The 12,580-nt window shown below is 42.2% G+C and overlaps 1 protein-coding gene across 3 annotated transcripts in view; it reads right to left on the bottom strand.

The window, feature by feature from the left end:
* Positions 1-12,580, bottom strand: part of IMPACT (impact RWD domain protein) — a 44,931-nt gene that overhangs the window by 19,221 nt on the left and 13,130 nt on the right. For 2 of the 3 annotated variants that reach the window (XM_026661660.1, XM_026661667.1), the window contains exons 6-7: positions 10,402-10,533; positions 9,967-10,061 (exon numbers count right to left, since the gene is read on the bottom strand). In XM_026661660.1, the coding sequence (XP_026517445.1) occupies positions 9,967-10,061; positions 10,402-10,533 (227 nt within the window). The remainder of the gene's footprint in view (positions 1-9,966; positions 10,062-10,401; positions 10,534-12,580) is intronic. The other variant, XM_026661663.1, reaches the window with a different exon arrangement.

Here is a 12,580-nt window from a genome sequence, read left to right as displayed (position 1 = left end):
GCCATCAGATGGAGCTTCTGCAGTTGCGGATGAAGAATCCGACCGTTGCCCTGGGAGAGCAGATCCAGTCTGTTGGGAAGAGTTCTTGGAGGGTGGATGGCCATGTACAGCAGGTAAGGATACTACGTTTGTCTTGGCCAGGCTGGGGCAATACGTATGACACTGGCCTTGTCCTCTTTGATCTTGCGTAAGAGTCTGCATATCAGTGGGATGGGCGGAAAAGCGTACGTGTGTCTTGTTCCACGGAATGAGGAATGCGTCTCCGGGGGACGCGGTTCCGAGTCCCACTCTGGAGCAGAATAGATGGCATTTGTAGTTTTGTGATGTGGCAAACAGGTCTACCGACGGGGTGCCCCAGTGGGAGAAGAGCTGTCACAGTATCATGGGGTGCAATTCCCATTCATGTTCTTGTGAGAAGTGTGTGCTGAGTGTGTTGGCGGTAGTGTTCTGACACCCAGGCAGATAGGAAAGCAGTGATCTCTATGCGATGTTGTATGCACCAATTCCATAGTTGGATGGATTCTGTGCATAGGGAGTGCTATCGCACCCCTCCTTCCACCCACCCCCATCTGTTGACGTAGAACATGCATGTTATATTGTCTGTCAAGACCCAAATAGATTTGTTCCTTATGATAGGGAGAAAGCGAAGGCAGGCATATCTGACTGCTCTAAGCTCTAGAAGATTTATGTGCAGATGCATCTATGACAGGGACCATCAGCCCTGTGTTGTGTGAGCTCCCAGGTGCGCTCCCCAGCCTATCAGGGAAGCATCTGTCGTGAGCATGAGCACAGGGGAATTTTGATAGAAGGGGATGCCCATGCATACATTTCCCAGTTTTGTCCACCATTGTAGGGAGACTAATACCTTTGCTGGAGGAGTCAGCATCATGCAAAGGCTGTGCCTGCTGGGTTTGTATATGGAGCTGAGCCAACCCTGAAGGCACCTCATATGTAGTCTGGCATATTTGACCACGAAGGTGGTGGCTGCCATGTGACCAAGAAGCTGCAGGCATGTTCTTGCCTCTACTCTGGGGCAAACAAATAACACGTGTATGAGGTGTATGATGGCAAGGAATCTGGTGTGTGGGAGTGAGGCTCTGGTCAAAATTGAGTCCAGATGAGCCCCAATGAACTCGATTTGCTGTGTGGGTATCAGGGTGGATTTTTGGAAGTTTATTTGCAGGCCTAGACTGTGGAAGATGGAGATGGTAAAACCAGTGGCCTCTAATGTCTCATTGTATGAATGGCCTTTGATAAGGCAGTTGTCTAGGTAGGGGAAAAGTATAATTCCGGGTTTGCGTAAGTGGGCCACCACTACTGCGAGAGTCTTGGAGAACACTCTCGGTGCTGTGGAGAGTCCGAATGGTAGCACTCTGTATTGGAAGTGTTTGTGCCCTACTGTGAATCGCAGAAAGCGTCTGTGCTGGGTGAATAGATATATGAAAATAGGCATCCTGTAGGTTGAGGGCTGAGAACCAGTTCCCTTGTTCCAGCGCAGGTATTATTGTGCCCAATGTGACCATCTTGAATTTCTGTACGCGTACAAATTTGTTCAGTCTGCGTAGGTCTAGTATAGGCCTCCATCCCCCACCTTTCTTCTGGGTCAGAAAATAGTGAGAGTAAAACCCTTTTCCCCGATGTTGTGGCAGTACAGGTAACACTGCACTGAGCTGTAGAAAATGAGTCACCTCTGCTTGAAGTACGTGCTTTTTGAGAGGGGTCCCTGAAGAGGGACAGGGAAGGGGGAAAGGTGGGTGGGCATGAAGTGAAAGGGATGGAGTAGCCCAATTGTACTATTTCCAGGCCCAGCGGTCCTGTGTGACCTGTTGCCAGACATGGTGGAAAAACTGGAGGAGTGGCCAAATGGGCAAGTAAGCGGTGGTGCCAAGGGATGGTCACTCTTACCCCCGACCAAGGCTTCAAAATTGTTGTTTGTTTCCTGATGTGTGGGATGTAGTCAGTTGCGCTTGGCTGTGTCTGCGCCTGGGGAGGTCTGTTGCGGTTCCTCCATTATCATATGGTCTCGACTGGGGCCTGCACTTCCTCTAAAGCAGTGGTTCTTAACCTTTACTGCAGCCTGCACCCCTTTGGTTCTCAAAAATATGTTCTCGCACCTATCAAAAATCGTTTAAGTAGGTCAGTTCTTTAAACCTAGATATATCATAACTATAGAATGAAAGAGATATAATTATATATTTATTTTAATTTTGCAGTTAAAATTTAACGCAGTAATCGTTAAAAATGTATAATGTTAATAAATACATAGGTTTGATGAAACAAAGTAGCTGTACTTACGTGACTGTGCTTAATTTGAGTTTTCGATGATTTACCTTCTAAAAAAATTTGGCATGTTTCGCACCCCCGGAAAGGGCATCTCGTACCCCCAGGGGGTGCGTGCGTGAACCCCAGGTTAAGAACCACTGCTCTAAAGGAATGTTCTGACTGATTGCCACTCTCTTAAAAAGTTCCTGGAACTGCTTAAAATCATCCACGTTCTGTGGTGGTGGTGGCATGAGAGTTTCATCTGCAGCTGATGGAGAATTATGATCAGATGATTCAGGGAAAGGTTCGTAGCCCACTTCTTTGAGGGGGGGCTCAGGAACTCTAAATGTAGATGGAGCTGGAGATAGAAATGCAGAGCGGGTCTGAGGTCTGGTAGAGGGTCCACAAGGAGGACTGGCATCATAGGCAGACCAAGGGTACCACTGTGGCCACTGCATAGGGTATGAAAAGTGTGGCCCTGCCCATGGGGGGACAAAGCAGGGAAATTGAGGCTTATTATTGTGGGGTGCCGTGCCTTGAAATAGGTATGGCTCCGGAGGGGGAGGAGAGACAGGTGGGGAAAACTCTTCCTGCTGCGGCATGTCATTCTCACTATCAGTGAGTGCAGCTGATCAAAGAGTGAGTGCTCGGTGCCTAGGAGAGGAGAGTTAGGCTCTGGGGCCACGGAGATGTCAGCATGATTTAAGAATTGTTGCTGCTCCATGGGCTGCAGTGCCACAGGTCTCGGAGCGTGAGCCGACGTCCACAGTGATTTCTGTTTAGCCGGCAGCCGCCTATAGGTGCCCTCCGGCGGTGGCGCATCTGCAGCGGGGGTTATTGTCAGTCTCGGTGCCGACGGTCTTGTCGGCGCCGGGGTGGACCGCGCAGCCAGTCCCGAGTCTGTTCGCGGTGCCGGCAGGGTCGGTGCCGAGGAAAGCTGACCGCTGTGGGGGGTCAAATCCTTGTTTCTGTGCCCTGTGTAAGCCATGTTTGAGGTGCTGGGGCAGTCGGCTGTGCCGGTTTTTGGTGCTGTCAACACCGGGGGAAGTGACTTCACCGGAGACCTTTTTCGTTTCTGTAGGTCTCTGTGTGGAGAGGTTGGGGGTTCCTGCCTCTTTGCATGAGAGGGTGAAGCCGCACTCCTGGTCGGTTCCGACCTGGCAGTGGAGCATGCAAAAGAGAGTTTACTTGTGCCTGTCTCTGCTGATGGCTGCAGGGATTTCTCCATAAGGAGCATTTTCAGTCACAGGTCTCTGTCGCGGTGAGCCCTCGTTTCCAGGCTATTACAATGCACACACTTTGTGGGGACATGTGTCTTGCCTAGACACTTCACACACAGTGAGTGTCCATCAGACCACGGCATAGATTCATTGCAGGAGCCGATTTTTTTAATTCAGGGTACCCCGTCATCATGAAGCGATGATTGCCTGGGGGGGAAGTCTCAGTGGGAGATGAATTTTAGGAGAAAAAAAACGTTTTTTGAGGGTTTTTTATTTTTAAACTAACGAACAATGAATAACTATTCTAAAGGAAGGGAAAGAACTGGGATATTTCTAGCTAACTATTTCTACTTGTTTCCTTCAGTGACCGGGGAAGAGGTTCAGCACTGCCCCGAGTCCCAACTTCAGCCGAGGACGGTTGAGAAGGAACTGAGGGGGTGCAGGACGCACATGCACAGACAGACCCTAACGCCACCGCGAGACAACAGCTAGGCGCGTGCGTCCCAACCAGGCACTGCTACCGAAGATCTCCAATCAACAGCACCAGGGTGCACCGACAGCTGGAGTGGAGCACCCACAGGGACAGCTGGAGTGGAGCACCCACAGGGACAGAACTCAAAGAAGAACTAAAAATTACTGGTATCTTAGATATAAATGATCATGACTTCATCACATTTACAATGTGCAAGCAGACTAAAGCCCAGAACAGTAATATATCTACTTGGTACTTCAAAAGGGCCAATTTCACAAAGATCAAAACAATTGTGTGGCACATCAGCTGGGAGGAACAATTTAATCAGAAAAATGTGAATGATAATTGGGAATCATTTAAGAACACCTTATTAGATCTCCCAAAAAACCAGAATCCCACAATCAAAGAAGAAGGCTGTGCTGATTAAAAAACCAGCCTCGGTTAGCAGGGAGGTGATGGCAGCTGTAAAAAACAAAAAAATACTATATAACAAATGGAAGAAAGTTGAAGCAATGAATGTAAATCAGAAGTTAGAAATTGTAGAATACTGATAAGGGAAGCCAAGGGACACGAGAAATATATGACCAGCAAAGTTAAGGACAATAAGAAGGAGTTTTAAAAATATATTGGGAACAAAAAGAATCTTGACACTGGTATTAGTCCATTACTAGATGGAAATGGTACAACTATCAATAATAATGCAGAAAAGGCAGAAGTGTTCAGTAAACATTTCTGTTCTATATCTGAGGGAAAAAAAGATGTTATAGTCTTATCATATAGTGATAACACACTTTCCATTCCACTAGTATCTTGGAAGGATATTGAACAAATTAGACATTTTTTAAATCAGCAAATCTAAATAACTTGCATCCAAAAGTTTTAAAAGAGCTGCCTGAGGAGCTTGCTGGAATGTTAATGTTGATTCTCAATATGTCTCAGATTACTGGGGATGTTCCAGGAGACTGAAAGAAAGCTAATGTTGTGCCAGTTTTTTAAAAGGGTAAACAGGATGACCCAGATAATTATAGGCCTGTCAGCCTGACGTCAATCCTAGGCAAGATAATGGAGAAGCTGATACAGGACTTGATTAATAAAGGAGGGTAATGTAATTAATGTAAATTGACATGGGTTTATGGAAAATAGGTCCAGTTAAACTAACTTAATATCTTTTTTTCTTATGAGGTTACAAGTTTGGTTAATAAAGGCAACAGTGTTGATGTAATATACTTAGATTTCTGTAGGGCTTTTGACTTGATATCATATAACATTTTTATTAAAAACTGGAACAATATAAAATTCACATGGCACACTGCAAATGGCTTAAAAACTGGCTAATTGTAAATTGGGAATTGTCATCAAGAGGGTCCATTTCCAGTGGGATTGGTTCTTGGTTCTACACCACTTAACAATTTTATTAATATCCAGGAACAAAATTATTACTGATAAAGTTTGCAGATGACACAAAACCTGGGGGAATGGTAAACAACGAAAAAGATAGGTCACTGATTCAGAACAATCTGGATTGCTTGGTAAACAGGTCACAAGCAAACAATATACATTTTAATAGGGCTAAATGTAAATGTATACATCTACGAAAAAAGAATGGAGGCTATACTTACAGGATGGGAGATTCTATCCTGGGAAGCAGCGATTGAAAAAGATTTGAGGATCATGGTGGATAGTCTGCTGAACATAATCTCCCAATGTGATGCTCTGGCCAAAAGAGCTAATGAGATATTGGGATGCATAAACAGGGGAATCTCAAGAAGCAGAGAGGTTATTTTACCTCTGTATTTGGCACTGGTGCGACTGGGCTGGAACAGTGTTTCCAGTTCAGATGCTCACAATTCAAGACGAATGTTGATAAATTGGAGAGGGTCCAGAGAAGAGCCATGAGAATGATTAAAGAATTAGAAAGCATGCCTTATAGCAATAGCCTCAAGGAGCTCGATTTCTTTAGCTTTATAAAGAGAAGGTTAAGGGTGACTTGATTACAGTCTAAACGTATTTACACGGGGAAAAAATATTTAATAATGGGCTCTTCAATCTCACAGAGAAAGGTATAACACGATCCGATGGCTGGAAGTTGAAGCTAGACAAATTCAGACTGGACATGAGGCATACATTTTTAATGGAAAGAGTAGTTAACCATTGGAACAATTTACCAAAGGTTGTGGTGGATTCTCCATCTCTGACAATTTTTAAACCAAAATTGGACGCTTTTCTAAAAAGTATGTTCTAGGAATTATTTTAGGGAAGTTCTATGGCCTGTGTTATACAGAAGGTCAGACTAGATGATCATAATGGTCCCGTCTCCCCTTAGAATCTATGATGTACTATTTTAGGTGATATTACACATAACAGAGTTTCATTCCGTCCATTCAGATGAATCTTTGCAAACGTGTTATGGCACAGTTTTAAACTGTGATCCAACATATTCAAACTGAGAGTGAGTGCAGTTATTTCTAGTACAAGTTTTCCAGGATGCTCCATGAATTTTATTTACAGCAGATTGTGAACAAAAGTGTGGGGGATTTTTTATTTTTAATCTCTAGACCATTATTTGGGCAGATCTCATCTGTTATTTCAAACAGATGTATCTGGAATGTTTTATATTTCTAAATGATTTAATTTTCCATACTCGTTACTAGGATACAAAATTAGAGGCCTGAAGTTCTGTTTATTTCAAATTTTGTATGCTCCTCTCATAATAAATTCTAAAGAATTTCCATTAAAAATGTTGGGTTTTTTTTCCCCACACATATTTCCCTCCTCTGCTTTTTCAACTTTTTAACTCTGCAATAGAGTTAAATACATACACATCTTTTTCATAACAGATTTAAATCAATTTCTCCCTTATAAAGGCATATTCAGTAGCATACAGTGTGATTTTACTAAATCAGCTTAATCTGATTTCACACTAGTGGCTAAATTGTTCCCCACACTTCTGTGGGCAAAGGAATGGAACCCAGTAGCTCTCTCAGTTGGGACATACAGGGAGATAAGTAGCCACTGCTTGGCATTTTTTTACCTGGCGTCACCCTAGGATCCCACAAAAGCTCTAGTGGAGCTCTGAAGGGTCCTCCTTTCACATTATTTTGGAGGTGGGGCCAAAGGAGGTGGAACAGCACCAGTCTTCTGATGCATCATCCCTAGCTGACCATGCAGATATCTAAGTGGATATCCAATTGAGAGTTAATACAGTATTAACTCCTTAAGAGCTTGGCTTCTCTGTAACTGCTACTGCACAACTCCAGAGAGACTCAACCAATGGATGCATGGGACCTGAAGGAAACATACTGCCAGGGCTGGGATGGAAGCCAATGGAGAACCATGGGGAGAAGCCAGCCCTCCAAGTGGACACCTCTGAAACCACAGCAAGAGGGTTCTCTTTCACTGTGAACCATTGGAATCTGCGAGATTAGGAGCCCAAACACTCAGCCCAATCCTTACTTCCTAAACTCCTCCCAGTAGAAGGGACAATCATCTGACAATCTGGAGGGTAAGCACATATTTTCCTGGCCTTTTGCCCTCCTCCTGTAGGTAAGCACAAACTGGCTTAGGGAATTCATTATTGCTTTTTCATCTCACCAGTAAGAATTTATGAATAATTTTTTCAGTGTATCTTGTATGAATTAATTTGTTTGGTGGAGGAAACGAGGATACTAAAAGGGAGATAACACTTTCAAACTGGATTAGTATTTTATACTTTCAAGTATATTTGTGGAAAAGATGCCAAGTAAAGATACCTTCCAGAATGATCGAACAATCCAGTTGCATAGACTATATATGCAATGTGCATGTTTTGGTTTTTTAAATTTCAAAAGAATAAGTTAACACAAAATATTAAATCAGAATAATAAATAACGCCCAATGAACGTAGACCCAGGGAGGGTAAAGAAGCCCCTTTGCAAACTCAAAACATAAAAGACCAAAAGTTATCTTCCAAACACCAGGTCAACTCTTTTTATCATCTTTCAAAAATTTAAATACCAACCATGGAAGCTTTTTGGATTTTAAACACCTAATCCCTTCAGCAAAAGAAGAGTAGAAAAAGTAATGCTACAAAACATGTTAAATTGCAGCCATTACCTTTGTTTTCAGTTTTAAAATAATAATTACTATACCAATTAAAAGTACCGGTAATATTAATTAAAACCATATTAAAAGTTAATTGAAGCTGTTAAAAAAATGTTAAATACTGAACAATAATTAGAAGTTACATAGCACTTTACATTTTCATAGTGCTTTACAAATATTAATTAATATTATGAAGTAGGCAAAGTGTTGTGAATAGATGCTACTCCCTCCATAGTTACTGATGAAGCTAGTTTTTGTTATGATCCCAGTTTTAACCACACATACCATGACTTTAACTTTGCCCAATCAAAACCCTGTCTGTCTGAAATTTCCTAAGTATTTCGAGAGGAGGAATGAAGGGAGGAAAGGAGAAGAATTATTTAATTTTCTGCACAGGTAGCTTTAAAAACCTGTTCAGATGAGTACATCTCTGTGGAGATACTACTGTGCACATCACAAATATATGCTTTAGGAAGCGCACACCCACTGGTTATGGGCTTCCTGTAATCAGTATCTGTGCTATGCATAGCTTAAGAACTGTGACCAATAGGTGCAAGTATCCTAAAGCAAGAAGAGGAAATAACATTGGTGGTACTGATTCCCTCCTTTCCTGAAGCCATATTATCCAGAGGGATTGAATTTTAATGCCTCTCTAGCCACCATAGTCAAAATAATATGTATATGTCCAGTGATAAAGATTCTGTAGCTCACATTATGCCTGCCATGACAACCATGCAACTCTATTACCTCCAACAGGTTTGTTCTATATATCTTAAGTACTCATATGGCCCCCGTTGCCACAGAATCTGAGCACTTCACAATCTTTAATGCATTTTATGCTCAACATGCCTGATAGGTAGGGAAGTACTATTAGCCCCATTTTACAGGTGGGAAACAGAAACATTGACTAAGTGATTTGCCCAAGATCACACAAACTTCTTGTGGTGGAGCAGGGATTTGAACTCCCAAGTCCTTGGCTAATGCCCTAACCATCATTCCCCTCTTTGTAGCAGCTGTCAAAAACGTAAATGCCAACCACAAAAGTGTTGTGCATTTTAAACAACTAATCCCCTTATGAGCAGCCAAAGAAGAGCAGAAAAGGTAATGCTACAGAACAGGCTAAATTGCACCCATTACTCTTGTTTTCTGTTTTTGTTCAGGTATAATAGACACAAACAATTTTGTTAATGATGCACAAGACTCCAGATCACTTTGCCATAGTTGTATTGGCTACATAGTACCAAAGAGACTGAAAAATAATTATTATTTGCATCACTAAAACGAGAAAATGTGACTAAGAATACAAAAAGATTACAGACGAGCTAGGAATTCAATGTGTATACAGTCCCTTTTCAGAGTAGAAACACACTTTAACTGGTTTGCCCAAGGTTACACAATATGTCAATGTCACAACTAGGACTAGAACAGGGGTTCTCAAACTGGGGGTCAGGACACCTTGGGGTCATGAGGTTATTACATGGGGGGTCACGAGCTGTCAACCTCCACCCCAAACCCTGCTTTGCCTCCAACATTTATAATGGTGTTAAATATATAAAAAAGTATTTTTAATTTATAAGGGGGGGTCGCACTCAGAGCCTTGCTATGTGAAAGGGGTCACCAGTAAAAAAGTTTGAGAGCCACTGGACTAGAAACCAAATCTCCTCACTCCCAATCCCATGCCTAGTCCACTTGAAAGCAAGTGATAATAATACTTACCTTCTTCAACAGTGAGATGGGACAACTGCATTAATGGGAAGTATCACAGGGAATAGATTCAGCAAATAGTGAATGATAATGACTGGTTCTTATCAGAACAGTATTAGCATACATTTCACAAAATAGAGATGCATTCAGATAGTTCCAAGTACATCAGTGGTATTTAATCAGGCACAAAACTGTAGGATACAAATCTGTCTTACAAGCTTTACTAACCTGTTTGGGGCTCACTACAGGAGCCAGATGTGCCTGAAAAGTACTCCTTCGGTCCGAGATTGGGTTCCCATGATTAATTGGTGGCAGTTCTTCATCTACCGATTTAAAATTAAGACCTCTTTGTTTATATTTTTATTTTGGGGAGAAATATGTCTACAACTTCCTAACAGTGTATTTAGCTAGCTAGGAAATAAGGCATACCTCCAAATTCTAAAGAACAACTCAGAAAAAGCTGAAATGACAATATCTCACACACCACAAAAAAGGATGTTTTATAGTTACTATACAGTCTATAGGCTAGGGAAACAAAATACTTTTTTTAAACCAAATATTACATAATTATTTGATAAAATATAAAGGATGGTAATAAAAAGTAGAAATATAAAGGTTTTCTCTTCTAAATTTTTACATCAAAATTAGCAGAGATTCTTTTACCTTCTTGGCTTTCAGATATAACAAAATTCAGTGTTTTAATTGTATCTTCTTGAACTGGTTGATACTCCACGGAATAATCTTCTTCATTATCTTCATCAATCTCTTCAGTAATTTTCTCAATGCTTGGTCCTGCTGGTGTAGACAAATAGAATTTGTAACAAATTTTATCAGGGTTGTCTGGTGCAAAGTATAAACTCCAATCACTTTGCTCAAAAGTCTCTAAAACCAACAGTATGAATCAGTTTTATGACTGTGATTAAACTATTAAATGTATTTGACAATAACATTAATTAAATTACAACTGGCATTTTTAGCGCAATATTTGTGATTGCAATCTTGCTAAAAAGTATTATTGTAATACTGGCAGTATGGTAGACATATGCAATAGATTATAAAATATGTTCTGTTTTAATATTGGTTTTAAAAAACTGAAGAAAATCATTGTCTACTGTTTAGATCAAAAGATTAAAATGTTATTGTTGTTAAATGAATAGTAAGATCAGAATGAAAACTGAAGTTTAGTCATCCAAGTGTGATCCACATTAGACAGGGTTCCATACCACAAAAACAGTCCACATAATTTATATGCTTTGGTCAAGAAAGTGTGAAGACTGACTTACTCACAGAATCAGAAATGAGACGAAAATGTCCTGGTAGGTTATTAAACCTATCCCCCCTGCTAAAGTAGGATTGTTCCCTACAGTGCACTTTTAGTATTTTGTCTACTCTATTTTTAAGTATAAAGATTAAGCTTTTTAGACCTAGTGACTGTTAGGGTTAGTGACTGTTCCTCCAGCTCAGGTGATTTGTTGAGCATTGTAGGAAAGATCTGAACCTAATGCCCAACTCTAACTAGTATGGGGTAATAAAATCCTTCAGTTTTTACTATTCCCAATTCCTTTCTGGTCACGTTTAAGTTCCATGTTGGTGAAACATGCTACACTGACAGTGTTGGAGATTGAAGTCTTTTATTCACTGGAAAGATAGAGTCTCTTATGGTTGGTGGCAGTGCCAGTTTCCTCAGTAGCATAGCTACAATGGTGTGAGAGGTGCTGTCATAGCAAGGCCCATAAGGTTATGGGGGCCCAACCAGCAGAAGCTGCTCTACCTTAGGGATCGTTGTACTTACACCATAGTCTACCTACAGGCTGACTTGGCAGCTGCCAACCAGCTGGGGCTCCAAGGAGCAGGAAGCAGCCCCTAGCTGGGCTTCCGAGAAAAATGCTCCCAGGGGCTCTGAGGACCAGGAAGCGGCACCCAGGCAGGCTGTCAGAGAAGCACTCCTGCCCTCTCCACAGCCACTTCCTGCTCCCAGGATGGTACGATCATGGCTGTGGTTCAGGCACCGAGAAGCTTGGAGCTGCTAATGGAGGTACCACGAATGCTGCTGGGCCTTCACGTTAGCGTCCCAATGCACATGCCACTCTGAAGCCAGCCCCCATGGGCCCTGCTGCTTGGCAGTCCGCAGCCCCTGCCCCGGTTGCTGCCTTGGGTTTGCACTATGGTCACCAGTGAGAAGCTCATCTGGAAAGTTGTGTAGGGAGGACTGGTGGTGCAGGGAACCAGACAGGGAGTATGATCTGGAAGAGGCAGAGGGTATTTGGGGGTGTGGGCTGGTGGTGTGAAGTGCAGGAGGCCAGGCAGAAGATGCATGCTGGGATAACCTGTGGGAGTGGAGTGTTGGGAGGCGAGTTGGGGGTACATGGTGCAAGTATGAAGAGCCAGGCAGAGGCTGGGATGGGCTTGAGGTGCAGGGGGCCAGGCTGGGGGCTCTGGGGGTCAGAAAGGGGATATAGAATAGGAGCCAGGCCGGTGGTGTCCAGGTCCCATTGTGGTTGAGCTGAGTGGCTCCAGGGGCACGGATTGGAAGCAGCCCCTGATTAGAATTAATCTCTTAACTCTGTTAGAATGTGTTTCTCCTAACTAAGCTACTTTCACTGGTGTTAGGTTTTATAACATGGTAACCTGTTGAGAAGAAAATTGACTGAGCCAACTAACGTTTTTTAAAAAGCCAAAAAAATGTTGTCATATGAGAGTAAGTAATGACCAGAGGTTGTTGCCAACACTCTTGGAGTCATTAAAGCCTTAATATCTCATTATTTATTTCTACATTATTTATTCCTACATTATTTGGAGTCATTAAAGCCTTAATATCTCATTATTTATTCCTACATTATTT

The sequence above is a fragment of the Terrapene carolina genome, unplaced genomic scaffold, assembly GCF_002925995.2.
Source record: "Terrapene carolina triunguis isolate 2854851 unplaced genomic scaffold, T_m_triunguis-2.0 Scaffold58, whole genome shotgun sequence".
NCBI classification, from domain to species: Eukaryota; Metazoa; Chordata; order Testudines; family Emydidae; genus Terrapene; species Terrapene triunguis.
Note: the sequence above shows the minus strand (reverse complement) of the source record. Positions and strands in the feature narration are given on the sequence as shown.